Source organism: Pleurodeles waltl, chromosome 3_2 (assembly GCF_031143425.1).
Source record: "Pleurodeles waltl isolate 20211129_DDA chromosome 3_2, aPleWal1.hap1.20221129, whole genome shotgun sequence".
NCBI classification, from domain to species: Eukaryota; Metazoa; Chordata; class Amphibia; order Caudata; family Salamandridae; genus Pleurodeles; species Pleurodeles waltl.
In genome coordinates, this window is record NC_090441.1 from 3,877,527 (window position 1) to 3,893,290 (window position 15,764).

The 15,764-nt window shown below is 43.7% G+C and overlaps 1 protein-coding gene across 4 annotated transcripts in view; it reads right to left on the reverse strand.

Moving 5' to 3' along the window:
- MYO19 (myosin XIX) overlaps window positions 1-15,764 on the reverse strand; it is a 270,205-nt gene that overhangs the window by 163,362 nt on the left and 91,079 nt on the right. For all 4 annotated transcript variants that reach the window (XR_011201978.1, XM_069226540.1, XM_069226541.1 and 1 more), the window contains 5 exons: window positions 11,553-11,655; window positions 11,251-11,347; window positions 4,539-4,615; window positions 3,140-3,230; window positions 2,162-2,333 (listed from right to left, as the gene is read on the reverse strand). Coding sequence is in view for 3 of the 4 variants with exons in the window: in XM_069226540.1 (XP_069082641.1) it covers window positions 2,162-2,333; window positions 3,140-3,230; window positions 4,539-4,615; window positions 11,251-11,347; window positions 11,553-11,655 (540 nt within the window). In the remaining variant the exon portion in view is untranslated. The remainder of the gene's footprint in view (window positions 1-2,161; window positions 2,334-3,139; window positions 3,231-4,538; window positions 4,616-11,250; window positions 11,348-11,552; window positions 11,656-15,764) is intronic.

Genomic DNA, 15,764 nt, shown 5'->3' on the forward strand with positions numbered 1-15,764 from the left:
ACAACCTTGATGGAGGGGTTTCCGCTATCACAAATGTGACGGATATCCCGTCCGCCATATTAAGATCTCCACTGAATATAATGGGATCGTAATACGGCGGATGGAATATCCACCACATTTCTGATGGACGAAAACTCCTCCGTCAAGGTCGTAATAAGGCTCATAGTCTTTTCGGTTTTTGGAGGAATTTCCTCATCAGTGGGACAGGCTGGCGACTTGATCCAATGGAGGGCTCAGCGACGGCAGGGTGCTGCTTGCTGCTGGTCACAGTAAAATCCTCTATGCTGGGACTTCGAAACTTTTCTGGAAGAAGAGCTGCTTTCAGAGGGGGAAACTAGAAAGTTGAATCCAACCCGTGATGCAACAGTGGCGGTCCCATGGTAGCCTCTGATTCTTTTAGGATAAACTTTTTATGTGTCCACTTTGGCAATCTTGAGGCGGAGAGAGTACATTCTTACAACAGCTAAGGGTCCAGGAGCTTTTGGGCACCACTTGGTGAGTTAGGACTCAAGCTCCCAAAAGCCACCAGCAGGGCCCAGGGAAAATGCAGTTGGAACTAGTCCGCTTGGATATTCTTTGTTGCAGGCTTCTTGAAGTGTTTGTGTTCCTGGAGCTTAACAGGAGGCTAACCAACAAGCCATTGGTTTCCACTCTTCTGTTCTTGGTTCAAGTGGGAGCAGACCCAGCCTTCAGGGTTCTTTCCACAGATAGAACAATAAGCTCAGTCCTTCTTCTGAGTTCTAGTCCTTTGGTTCAGCAGGTGCAACCCTTCCTCTGTTTTCCACAAGTCCAGAAGTGTTCTACATAAAGTAGACATTTATTCCTGGCACCAGCTTCTGGGTGTGGGAAACTTCCTGACCAACAGGAATATATTCCCCTGGGCAACCCTACCCACTCTTACATCCCTTTGAGGGACTGGCACTAAACAATCCCACAGTACATCTCTCTGTCCAAATCCTATATGACAGCATCTTCCTTCCCCGAGTCAGGAGTATGGGCACACTCATGAGGTGTGTCTAGCACAATTAGGAACTCCTCCTTCAAAACCAATTCTGGGACAGGGCCCCCCCTCCACTTCACTGATACTGGTGTGACTCTGGTTACTTAGATACTGCAGGGACAAGTCTAGGTGTGAGTTACATCTGCCTATGACAGGGGCTACTCCTTTGGAGACTGTTACAGTTGATGGCCACGTCCTCGAGGCCTCCCTACCAGGAGAAGGCCACACCTCTTTCTAGCTAGGGACCTTTTGCTCCCTTTCCTAAGAGCAATTCACACCTCCCAACAGTATCCCAGGCAACAGCTGGGGATTATCTCTAAAATGGCTACTAGATGTTTTAGGCTGACAGTGGCAACTACAGAATAATAATTTAAAATCAGATTTTACCATCAGTTTGAATTTTAAACAGGGACATCTTAAGGATCTCAGGGGCCCTGTGCCAAATGTATTTTGGAGGCCCCTCTAGGGAACAACTTTGAATTAATGAACCAATTTCAGCTCTTTCATGCCATCTTTGGCCAGGTCACTGATGATGCACAGGCACACTGGTCCAATTTATAAATGTGTTTATATCTAATATCCAGGTAAAGTGGTGTGTGCTTTCAATATTATAATACAGCAGCAGCCCACTCATAGTATTGCAAATAATCTTTGGGACCCCTTTCCATTTTCATATGCAAGGTCCTGTTTTGATCTAAAAGGTATGTTTTTTTTTTTATAGATGCTGCATGGTTTTCACAAACACTGCTCTGCAAAATGTCTGTAATAGACTCTCAGACACCCTCTATGTTAAAAATTAATTAAATTCTTACTGAAACATGTCTCAGCCAAGATAAGGTTTTCAGAGGCAGAGTGCAGCAGCCTCTGACACGGGGTTACAGTTGTACATTCTTACAAATGTTGGGTTTGTGATGATTATCGGTATTATTTACACCTGTAGTGCAATTTTTGTTTTTGATGTAGGTGGTGATTGCACATACAACATTTGCAGGTGAGGCACAGGAATTTGAACTCTGTTATGAACATCAATGTGAAGGCATTTTAAGAGGGGGTTTGCAACATCCAATTTTTAACCGTGAAGCAAGTATGTGCGATATAAAATAAGGAAAAAATATAACTGATGAATCATGATTACCAATCACAGGCACATATATAACTTACTTGGCATAGATAACTTTGGCCAGACAATCTCTCCTCATTGCACATTCCGACTTAGAGCATGGCTTCATGAAGACTTGTTGCTGTTTTCCGGCAGTTATAGTTCGAACTCGCAACTTTTCAAGAAGCTCGTCCACTGAAACATTCAGCAAACTGGCAGCGGTTGCTATAAAACCTTATTAAAGGTGATGTAAGATAATGTAATAAAAAGCAGAAAGGCTTAAAAACGTTAAAAATGCATGTAGTTTGCAAACACTAAGACTCTTCAAAGCAAATATGTCAAGTGATTATAAACTATGCAGGTCTTGTACATCCTGCACAATAAGGCATTATTACAGTGCTTAGTCTGGATATACACAAGGAAAATGTGTGCGGTATTCTCTTAATCAAGTAAATCCCAGCCAGTCACAAAACGGGAGAACACCATCATCTTTGGATACTCTAGTAAACCTAGAGTACTTGTTTCCTGCACTATATTATTTTCACACAGTAAGGATAGAGTAGGGTGCGTTAAAGTAAAAAGGTGTTAAGCCATGTTTAGTAACATGCCTACTCACTCTAGATTGAACGACCATACATTCACACAGACCATCCATCGATGCTAATATATACAGGAAAGAGGCTGTTGGAAAATGTTTCTGAGAATACTGCAGGAGGTTTTGGGCTCACTACAGGCTTTGACAGTTTCCAGCAGTGTAAGATTATGGTACAATATACTGGTTATGCTTTTGGTGTCCAAACACACAGGCTATACTCTATAAGGCCAATATTTGGCCTTAGTATCAGTCGGAATACAAGTTTAGAAAAGGGGGTTCACTTTAGCCTTGGTCAGAGATGCAAAGAGTACCCTGCCATTTTTATTCTCCGTCTAACCATGGTAAAACTTAATAGCACATTAGAAGCACTACAAAAAATAGAATTGCGTTTGGCCTGCAAGAATGCAAAACCTAATAAGGTTGTTAGTTTTGATCTGAATCTTACCTTTGGAACTGGAGTGGGGGTCACAGGGTTGAGATTCGTCAACTGGATCTTCAAACTGTATATTTCCAAGATGTAGGAGCCCTGCCAAGACCTGGAACGCAAGACATATATATGTAAATCACTCACTTTTTTTTTTTTTTTTTTTTTTTTTTAATTTTCATGTGTATGTTAAATCGTTTGACTGGAATCTAGAATCTTGCCAGTGGGTGGGACAAAAAACAAAACGCACCCCTTAAATTGGCTGTCAGATTTTGGGCCCCAATCTGAAGTATCATCTTTGACAAAGAATGTACTTTTGCACCTCATTCCAATTATATATGTACCAAAACTAGGCCATCATGCTGAGAATAAAGAGATGGAACTACATACAACCTGTTCTAAAAGCCAAAAACTGGCTACCGGTGCAGCCAAGAAATAAATTCATAAGCCTGTGCATTATGTATGCTAACTAACTATATAAAATGAAGGAAACAAACAACAACAAATAATGTGATCTGCTCAACATAATTCAAATGTGAAAAATATGCTGATCTAATAGCACAGAACTCAATATATAACAGGTACGGATGCCTTTAATTGAATTCGGCCAAGATAATAAAGGTGCTGGAGGGCCCACACAACCTTGCTTAAGAAGAAACTTCAATGCAAAAGTCTAGCAGCCTGTCAGCAGTCCAAAACCACTCGCCACCAATTATCCCAGGGGGTTCATGAAGAAAAAGAGTTGACCCTGACAATTTTAGAAAAATAGAAAAAGCCACCCAAGGTGCACTGAATAACAAAAGTGAAGTCCAAACCCAGTTTCAGACTACATTTGGCCAACATGATTACCATGACTCAAATTTAACAACACGTTTGGCTTGAAATTTGATCACCTCTAACCAAGTACTGAAATGTGGCTGGAAGGCAACATATATGTTCTCTATAAAACTCCACAATATATTTATCATTAATATCACACCAGTGATTAAACATTTATCAATTTCACAATACACCACATATTCCCTATTTTGAAGAACCAGACGATACTCGACAATCAAGGTCATATGACTATTACAATAACCAATATTTGTCAGAAATACCATCTGATTACCCTGCCCCAATAAGGAATGCGACCCAGAACTAAAATCTAGACAAAGGTTCTCAAACGTTTGAAAAGCATGACCCCATTTGCATTAGGTAATAAAGGTTGGGCAGTACAAGGACCCTACTAGATCAACAGTTATCACTAAGTTGCTTATGAGTTTTAATTGCTTTAGGAATACTGCACCATCTATACATTAACCTTCGACTGACGTACAGTTCACAAATCAATTGCCTGATGCAAGACAATGTTGGAATGACTGTCGTATCAGGGGAAAGCATTATATGTGAAAATATTTTAAAACTTAGATGCTCATACCTTAAAAATATTTTTCTGTGTGTCACACTCAATACCCAAGTGAAGCATTGCATCTCTGGTCACCTCAAAACAATCCTCTGCAAAAAATAAATAAATAAATTGTCTACATTACTACAAAACAGACATGCATAGCCACTTTATTAAATATCAGGGCCCCAGTACCCTCATCATGTAAGTCTGTATAGTTGGCTCGACACCTGAGGCTGGGGCATTAAAAAGACAAGAGTTGAACACTTTCAATGGATTTGGTCTTATCACTCACTGGTGCTCTTGGAAATAACGGTCCAGAGGCAAATGCACAAGGCTTTTTCATGAAATATGCCACATGGAGCGCTAAGAGACAGAATATTTGGAGAGGAAATCAGACAGGAGAGAGAAACATACTTTACACTAAATAAACACACAGGAAGTAGCCATGCAACACTGTGGAAGGTCTACAAATGGCCTTCAGAAATCAAATTAAACGCCAATGGCCCCGCTGGTGCACCAGCAGGGGCCATGGATTGGAACACGGCATACATTGCATTCAGAAATGCAGCCGGATCCGTCCCTGGAGCCGGGAAAGCCAGGTACTGTTGAGCAGAGGTCTGCTGTACATCAGGCTCCCTCGACGCCGGCGAAAACTGAGGGCTACCCTGAACGACCTCAAATACGGATGGCGCCGGCGACAACTCCGGACTCTCGGGCTGAGGCATAACTGTAGGGCTCATCTCCCATGTCTTCTGACGTCGAGAAGATTGAGACCTCAACCTTCTCCGAACGGCGCTAAGAGTCATGACGGCGGCGAGAGTCATGATGACGCCGCTTCTTATGTTTTTTGGGAGAAGCTTGGGAGGAATCCTTCTTATGGCCCTTCTTCTTCGCTTTTGCCAAAAAGAGCTTCTCCTCACGCTCCTTCAGAGCTTTCGGACTCATGCTCTGGCACGAAAAGCATCCTTCTACATCATGCTCCGAACTAAGGCACCAAATACAATCCGAATGGGGGACGGTCAGTGATATCCGACCCCCCCATTCTCTACACGGCTTGAAACCGGACTTTTTTGGAGGCGACATTGTAACCACCAAAAAGCGCTACAGTTATCAACAAGCCAGGAAGAAAAACCGTTGGCGTCGAAGGCACGGAAAAAAGAAAAACTTACGTCAGTACGCCGACGATGACCTCTTATTGGCACGTTGACGTCAGACGGAGTCACGTGGAGCCGTGCCATTATGACGTCCACATGAACAGCTAGGAAGAAGACTTTCCGTCGGATGCTGACGCAAGGACGAATTCATAAGGTGAGGAATCCACAGGTAGTTGTATCCATCAGAAAGGGGAGTTATGGGCCTGGCAAGTAAATTTAGATGCCAGGTCCCTGTGGTAGGAAACTGCGCACACAGGCTCTGCGCTAGCAGGCCTTAGATAAGTTTGACAGGCTACTTCAGTGGGTGGCGCAAGCAGCGCTGTAGGCCCACTAGTAGCATTTAATTTACAGGCCCTGGGTATAGGGATACCACTTTACAAGGGACTTATAGGTAAATTAAATATGCCAATTAGGTATAATCCAATCATACCAATTTTGTAAGAGAGAGCACATGCACTTTAGCACTGGTTAGCAGTGAAAAAGTGCTCAGAGTCAAAACGTCAGCCAACAAAAGGCCAGAAAAATAAGGAGGCAAAAAGCAAAAATTCTGGGGAATGACCCTGTAAAAGGGCCAGGTCCAACAAAGTGCATTCAATGATACACAACAGTTGCATTCCAAAATTATTACGCAGCTCTATAATGAGCAAAGGAGAAACCTGAAGCTCAATTAGAGATCTTCCTTGACACAGTAGCCTTAGCCAGCTTGCAGCCAGTCCACAGACAATATTTAGACAAGCCCCTTAGCATAGAACAGATAACATCTGTAATTCAAACCATACCAAACAACAAGCTCCCAGGGCTGTACGGGTTGCCACCACAGTTCTATAAAGATATTACACCACTGCTGACTCCTGGGCTCCTATAGGTATATGGAGAGGCCCCAGATAAGGGCATCTTAACCCTAGCTCTTTGAGAGACACTAAATATTATTATAGTTAAACCTGGTAAACCCCTAAACAAGCTGGATTCATATCAGCTGTTATTAATTATTAATAGGGACAATAGAATACCGGCTCTTAGAAATGCTGTCTCTGGTTGACAGTGGTCTGCACCCTGTCCAAGTAGGGACCCTCACTCTAGTCATAGTAAGGGAGCCACACAGCTAAGATATCTCCTGCTCATCCCCTTGGTTGCTTGGCTCAAGCAGTCAGACTTATCGCAGAGGCAATGTGTAAAGTATTTGTACCCACACACAGTAACAGTGAAAACAATATAAAAGTACTCCACACCAGTTTAGAAAAATTGCCAATATTTATCTGAGTATAACAAGACCAAACCGACAAAAATCCAACATATACAAGATACAAATTTTCAACGATCAAATCTTAGTATAGCACTTAGAAACAAAATAGCTTGGTTATCAGGACGTCTTGACAGAGTAGCTTCCAACAGTCAGAAACCACTAGCAAGGCAGTGCCGGCCGGTCATGGAGTCGAACGGACCCCGGAAAAAGTACCTTGGAAAACAAAGAGGAGAGAAAGATATTGCACGGGGTTGGAGAGGTGAGACGTCACTGGATCTGATGCTGTGTCGGTTCCTTACTCCTACCGGGGAGGTGAGGCATCGGTTCCTGACTGCTAGGCAGAGGTGGTGAGGCGTTGGTTCCTTACCACAAGGGAAGGTCGATGAATCCAGCAGGTAAAAATGCAAAGCATCGACTGCAGCGGAGTTGGGTGTGTGTTGGTTACACAGTGTCGGACTCGCATTGTGGCGGGACTTCAGAGGCGCTCCATCTGCCCTGTGCTTGTTTTGCAGGTCATGGTTGTTGCACTCAGCGGGGACCACTGCTCCAGTACATACAGTGGCATGGAGTCAGAGAGCAGTGCCGGTTCGGAAGTCGCTCTGGAGTTGATGTGCTTAGTTTCTTCTTGGTTTGCACTAGAGCTCACTTCCAAGGCCCAGGAACCAGATTTGGCACCACTTGGCAAGTCAGGACTTTTTCAGCAAGAGAACCCAGGCGGTGGCAGGTGATGTTTTTGATGACTGAGACTTCGTAACCGGAGGCACGCTCAGTTCGAGCCCTTGGAGAACCTTGGAAAGCCAAATTCAGTAATTTCACTCCAAGGACAGAAGCAATAAGCAGCAGGTCAGCACAAAAATCAACAGGCAGAGGGGCAGTCCCTCCTACGGAATCCAGATCTTTTTCCTGGCAGAATGTCCTCAGTTCACAAGTATTCTAACTATGTGGTGTCAGAGGTCCGGTACTTATACCCATTTCAGTCTTTGAAGGAGGAAAATTTCAAAGCTAAGTCTTTGTAGTGCACAAGACCCTGACTTTCCTTCCCTGGCCCCGGGCACTATCCAGGGGCTGGAGACTGCTTTGTGTGAGGGCAGGCACAGTCCTATTCAGGTGCAAGTGTCAGTTCCTCCCACCACTTTAGCTCAGGGCGACCCATCAGCAGTGCTTAATTTGAGGTAGTGGTTTCCGTTGCAGGTGACCAGCATTTATTTTTTGAGGGCCGGCACTTATTTTTCTGCCTCAAGCATTTACTGTGAGCAAAAAAGACAAATATGGAAAAGACAGAGTAAGAGAAAAAAGAAAAAGCATCACACAGGGAGAAAGCTGCAAGAGTAAGCCGAAGTACAGGGAGTGGTTGTATATGGATTGAGAATTACACTGCCTATGTATTTTGTGCTTGTACAATTAATTGCAGCAGCCGCATGTTTTAGAGGACAGCACTGGGCATCAGCACGTTTTCATTTTATTTTTTTATTAACAAATTAAGCACTGCCTATCAGCCTGGTGATGGGACATCAGGATATGTAGGGCACACCTCAGCTCCCTTTGTGTGATTATCTAGAGTGAATGCACAAACAATCCAACTGTCATCCTGACCCAGCCATGTATTCAACAGACAGGCAGAAGCACAGTATGGTTAAGCAACAAAATCCCCATTTTCTAAAAGTGGCATTTTCAAACTTACAATTCAAAAATCAACTTGATCAAAAGATGTATTTTTGAATTGTGAGTTCAGAGAACCCAAACACCACATCTCCATCTGCTCCCAATGGGAAATAACACTTAAAAGGTATTTAAAGGCAATCCCATGTTATCCTGTGGGAGAGATAGGTCTTGCAATAGCGAAAAGTGAAAGTAGCAAGATTTCACTATCAGAACACGTAAAACACACCTTTACATGTCCTACCTTTTAAATACCCTTTACACAGCCCATGGGGCTACTTTGGGCCTATCTTAGGGGTATCTTAAAGGTAATAAAAAGGGAAGGTTTGGGCCTGGCAAGTGGGTGCACTTGCCAGAATGACAGGACAGTTTAAAACTGCACACACAGACACTGTAATGGCAGGCCTGAGACATGCTTGCAGGGCTACTCATGTGGGTGGCACAATCATTGCTGCAGGCCTGCTAGTAGCATTTGATTTACAGGCCCTAGACACACCAGGTGCACTATACTATGGACCTACTAGTAAATCAAACATGCCAATCACCGGTAAACTAATCACCAATATATTTTACACAGACAGCCCAGAGTCCACAAGCAAACAAAACAGGTCAGGGAAAATTGGTAGAAGGCGGCAAAATGTTCGGGGATAACGTTGCAAAAAGGACCAGGTCCAACACCGGCCAAAATATTGGCTAAATGTATGCTGCCCCTCTTGCCCAGCCTAGATGGACCAAATCATCTTGGTTTTATATTTTGAAGATTCACAGCACATAACCTGCAAACACTGTTTGCGGGAATACATTAGAGTGACTTGGGGAAAGAGGCCTCTGAGATTTTCCTCGATGCAGGTAAAGCTTTTAACTCCCTGAACTGTAATTACATTTTTCCCAACTGCTGAGTAGAGTAGGCTTTAACCCACAATTTATTAGATGGATCAAACTGCTGTACACCGCACCAGGTACATGAACCAAGCAGAACAGCCAATGTCAACCTCAATAAATATAGCGAGAGGCACACGGCAGGTTTGCCCCTTATTGCTAATCCTGTTCTCAATTGCAATGGAGCCTCTTGCAGCTCAATTGCGGCAACATCAAACAAACAGGGGAATAAGCATTTCCTCCAGATGACTGCCCGTGTCACTTTATGCTGTCGATGTTACTCTATACATACAAAACCCAGCACAAAATTTATGACCGCTGATGAGCGAATTCCTCCATTTGCTGGACACTCTAGGATCCAGATTAACTGGACGAAATCCACATTCATGCCATAAACTGATAACACATGCCAGTGAGAAGTAGAATACCCACTGCAGTGGGAGATAATCTCAGTAAAATATTTAGGGATACGTGTGAATAGTAACATAAAAGACATTAAAAATGGCAACTATAGGGCTGCCATTCTGACAACAGAACAGGTCAACAAGTAGATACGCTTATCAAATGTCACTAGGGTCCTGTCTCTAGAGAGCTGGACCTGTGGGCACTAAAGGCGTTTAATGACATTACCCTAACAATGTATGTTACATGCTGGCAGGAGGGTGGATGCAGAGTTCTGGGAGACCTTTACATGGGACAATTCTTTCTCTCACATCAAGAGGCGCAGGAGACATTCTCATAGGGTCAGGGCCAATTTTTACAATATAACAAGATTGCTCAAACCATGAGGGAAATTTGGAGGGAATTCCATGAGGAACCCTTACTGTCAGAGGTCCTCAATGAGCTGCTAACTATGGGAGATGGCTGACACTTGGTGTCCTATATACACTGGGCTCTCAAGCTGGATATGCTTAAAAGACAGCTGACGGCTCGCATGGCACAGGGGAAGGAACTAGGGGTACAACTTATAGATAAGAGACAGGAAAATGACCTATACATTGATTAGGGGGGTCACTGAAAATGCTAGATTTAAATTACTGCATTTCAAGTACGTAGAGTGTACATGCCTCACACCAATCTAACTACACAGGACATACGCACAGCAGGGGAACGCTAGTCCTTCATTTAGCATGGCACTGCCACGAGGTCTCAGCATTTTGGCAGGTGGTGGTTGAGCAGATTTAGGGAGCAACTGGATTGAGTCTCGATTTCGTGCCTGAACAATGCTTGCTGGGTCTAGTAAGCCACCCAAAAATAATAAAATGAAATATAAATTCTTTCAACTAATGCTCCTTCTGGCAAAACAGGAAGTTACCATGGTTTGGTGGGATCTAGGGGACCAGAATTCGACAAATCGATAAGAAATACTGTTGAATGGGCGCCGGCTGAGGAAATCCATTTGAGGCTATCCCGTAGGGACTAGAAAGTTATTGACAACTTGGAGGATGAAGGAGACATACTGGCAACGTTTGAAGATGTAGGAACGGTTGGTGGGGGCTAGGGAGTTGAAGAACAGCACACCGTAGGGGGTTTCTCCAATACCCTGGGGTCACGCGGTCCTAGGGCGGTAAACTATAGGATACTTCTTTGAATAAGAACAATGGAGGGGTATACTTGGAGCTCTACAAAAGGAACATGAGAGAGGAACATCCAGAAACGGATGGGGTCCTTATACCTCTGCAATTGTGCTGGTAAGAAAGAACCAATAGGACTCACAGTTGCTATGGTCATATGTTTGTGATCCATATGTTAATGTGCAAAAAGATAAATAGAGATGTTAAAAAATTACCCCCTGCATTGCTATTACCTTCCAGAAGTCGGTCTGAATTTGGCAACCAGAAGAACTTTGCACCAACTGGAAGATTCCATTCCTTTCTTTCTTCTGAACTTGCACCTTTTGTGATCTGCAGTAAGAATGAGCAAAACAAAATGGCCGCATTAGAGCGATTTGCTTGAACCCTGCTAGCTTTGCCACCTTTTTAGGGAATAATTTTCATGAAAAGAACAAATTGAAAATGAAGTGTACACTAATCAAAAAGACATAAAATTAGAATAAATGTTCACATGAAACAAGTAGTTATCACAGTATATGTAGACAAGATTGCAAACCTGATAGAAGATATGAAAGTTCCTTTCTAAGGGGGCCTGATGAGCAACTCGCGTTTTCTCTAACAGGTAAGTCTGGATGGAGGCACCCGTCAGAAGCTGTGTTCTGGAAGTAACAAATTATACACATGAAGCACATAGGAAATGTCAGTCCTACCTATTCTGACCATTCTCCTGCCTAGATGTAACCTTGTATTTTACGTCCTACTGCACTACTATGTCTGAACCAAGCCACTTGGAATGCATCTTTTTGTTCCATGCTTCTTCTGCTGGCCTAACTTCCTTGTTTGTAAAATAATATATTCTATTACGTAGCTTCCCAAGCCTCACCACTACTAGCTGCAAATTCTGCCCTAATCTCAAAAAACGGTCTTTTCTATAAAACATGTTTGACTCTTCCAATTGGCTTGCAAACTCAAAGAATTTAAGTGTCTCCTACATAATAAACTCTGTCTTTCTTTTAGTGCATAGATGCTCAAGAACTTATTGTCAAAACCGTGCATGAATGCGAGAGTCAGTCTAAGGACTGTGTGCTTTGCAGGTGAACATGGTAATCCAGACAAAGCCTCATTTCGGAAAGACATGGAGTTACACCTTTCCCCATGCACTTCAATGTTTTTTTTGCACTTACTGTGTTCTCATTCTGAAACCACCAGGATAACCGCAAGCTCAACTTAGTTATTGTAAGACCTTGGATTTGACTCTTTTCTTCACACAACCCAGCAGAACTGAACCTTGCGGAACAGATCTCTAATCACTCAACCATTTTTAAAAGTGTGCCTCATTTTTTCATTCCTCCAATCAGTCATCACAGTCAGTTTTCAAAAGCTACACATAAGCATACAATAAACCTCCATGTCATTTTTGGATACACTGGATTAAAAAATATTGGAATGTGTAAAGGACTTACAAGTGCTGTGATATAATCAAATCATTGCCTAATACTAAATGCATTACAGTGTGTATTTTGGTAGAAAATGTCAAGGAAGCTTTTAGAGTCCCCTATTTACTGGGCACACAAATCAGAGGGAATTATTTTAATGAGAGGGTCCACTGAACCTGCTAAAATTCCAACAGTGGACTGTCAGCTTGGTGTCATAGGACAGTGATGTAGCAGAAGATGGGAGTTTAGAAATGTACTTAGCACTTAATGAGGGACTAGCCATTTCAACGAAAGGAGAGGATGGATTCTTCAGTCAGTGGGACAAGTGCAAGTAGGGTCAAAGGACCAAGGTGGTGGGGCTTAGGAGTTGCAAAGCAAATATTAATAGATAGACACAATTAACAAAGCTCACCTGGAAAAGATCTTTTATCACCCCAGTAGTTCTGATAATATCCCTTTTAACCAAACACCATTAGGTTATTTCCTCGTTGGTTAACCATGGGGAATTCTCATCTGTATTAGAACAACATGATCTGGAGTAACAGCCGATAGAGGGTGTTGACAAAGTTTTATAGATGGTAGCAGACAATTCCAACATTGACAGCCATGGTAGTCTTTGTTAGACAAAACATACATACTACCAGTCTGGTGCCTTTATGAACTATTGCAGCTACTGCAGGAATCTGTTGGATTTTATGGTCACAGGTTCGAATCATGGTGGACTCATTTGGCCTTTTATCCTACTGAGGTCAATATATTGAGTACTACAGAGTCTCTTATTTCAGCACCATGGTACCCTTTAGGGTGAACTTGTTCTTCAGAAATACAAATGTTATATTTACACAAAAAATAGACATAGCAATAAGTGAAAAAGAGCTGTTAAATACTGTTCATATCAGAGGTCTTCAAAGCTTTTGCTCTAAGACCCCCTAACCAAAATCTTTTGAAGTCAGGGCCCCCCTCCAAAGATTTATGGCAAGAATAGGGAAAGTGGGAGGGGCAGGACTGAGCTCCGGCACAACGCATAGAGGGATATTTTAATGTAGCTCATAATCCACACTATTTGTGAGACTTATAAATGTGCAAATGTATCAAGCCTGGTTCCCAATACAACTGCACCTGCTGCAATAAAGGCCCTTAAAAAAAAGAGACCCAATAACTCCCCTACTTTCCTTAATGCATGTAAGCGGTCTCTATCATTTGCAAACTAAAAAAAAAATGACATCCCCCAAATAGTGCCCCTTCCTCTGAGCCATCTCTTTCATGCTATCCAAGGATCTCTCTACTTTCCTCCTTTTCCTGGATGTTACCCAGAGACCCAAGGAGTCCAGACAATCAGAGCACTGAGTCTAAATTTGACCCTACATGCCCCCATGCTTTTTTTTGTCTTTTTTTTAAGCAAAGCAGTTTCCGTACTGTTAGTTAAAAAACAACCATCCCTGAACAGTTATTGTGGCCCTTACAGTGCCTCACCGTGAAGTGAGGGGAAAGTGGGGTTGGGGTGAGGAGGAGTTTTTCTGTGCTGTGAAGCTCAGATAGGGACAGAGGGCTAAGGAAGACACAGGTCTTATCACCATGGTGCCTTCCACTTGAAAAAAATGCAAATGTGTGCGATTGGTTAATCATCAGATGTAAAGGCTGCTTAGGAGCCAGTATAGACTTTGATTGACGGAATCACTTGAAGCTTCATGGTGACAATGAGGTATTCTTTTTGATACTTAATGTCAGGGTGTTATAAGCGGAGTTCTAGAAATTGTATTTTTAATAAACACTTCTAGAAATGTTTGCACCACATATAGTTTACCTATTTCTAAAATAGATATGTTGAAAGCAAGTATTTTATCTTTAAACACCAAATCGTTTGTAGCAGCCTACCTTAGATTGTGTATAATACAATTTTAAAATAGTGGCTTGCATATTCACAGTGCTTTCTGCACCACGCTGGGACCTCGTACCACTATAAATAAACAAGTCACTATTCACCACATCTGCGGTGGTCACATTACCAGAGACCCCTGACCTCTTTTGGCCAGAGCTCGCTCCCCTGCGCCGACAGCACCACCTTGCTGTGCCGCTCCTCCCTGACCCCTGCCCACACGACCGATCACGTGTTCGAGGCCCTCCTCTGCATCCCTGGTGTCCAGTGCACGCTGGTAAGTTTTACTAATCTGTGCACTGTGTCTCCTGTTTTCCACTGTTTCCACTGCTTCCACCGTTTTCCAACCTCTTCTCCTTTCCTTCTATCCTCCGCTGCTAGTCTGTGCTTTGTATTGCCTGTTTCCACCGCTTTTCTGACCTCTTCTCCTTCCTGCTGTCATACGCTAATAGTCTGTGCTTTGTATTGCCTGTTTCCACCCTTTTCTGACCTCTTCTCCTTCCTTCTGTCCTCTGCTGTTAGTCTGTGCTTTGTATTGCCTGTTTCCACTGTTTCCACCGCTTTTCTGACCTCTTCTCCTTTCCTTCTATCCTCCGCTGCTAGTCTGTGCTTCGTATTGCCTGTTTCCACCCTTTTCTGACCTCTTCTCCTTCCTTCTGTCCTCCGCTATTAGTCTGTGCTTTGTGTTGCCTGTTTCCACCGCTTTTCTGACCTCTTCTCCTTTCCTTCTATCCTCCGCTGCTAGTCTGTGCTTCGTATTGCCTGTTTCCGCCGTTTTCTGACCTCTTCTCCTTCCTTCTGTCCTCCGCTGTTAGTCTGTGCTTTGTATTGCCTGTTTCCACTGTTTCCACCGCTTTTCTGACTTCTTCTCCTTTCCTTCTATCCTCTGCTGTTAGTCTGTGCTTTGTATTGGCTGTTTCCACTGTTTTCCACTGTTCCTGACCTCATCCACGTTTCCTCGGTTTTCTGCTTCTCTTTACTAGCCTGTGCATTGTGTTTTGTTTTTTTGTGCCTTTATCACTGCTTTTTTCACTGTTTTTTCCCTCACCGTTCCTTCTTTTCTGGGCCATCTCGACCCCTGTGCGCTCCCCCGGCTCCTGCCTATTCCCCGCCGCTGCGTCCCTGCGGCCCCGCCCCCCTCCTGCCCCCATTCGCTCTCCCACTCCCGCCCGCCTCCCAGCTGCCCCTCCCTCCCCCTCTTAATGGCGGTCGCTGCGCAGCCGCACAGCGGGCACGCCAGAGGCAAGCCCGCCTGCGCCCGTCCCCTTGGCCCAACCAGCCAAAACCCCCACAGACTACACTACCACCCCCACTCCCTCCTCTCCCTCAACCCCGGAGTTCGCCCCAACTGCATACTAACCAGCCCCACACACACACACACACAAGGCCCCTTCTCCTGCCGCACCTGCCTATTCTCCTGCTCCACCTCCAACGCACCCCACACCAACACCAAACA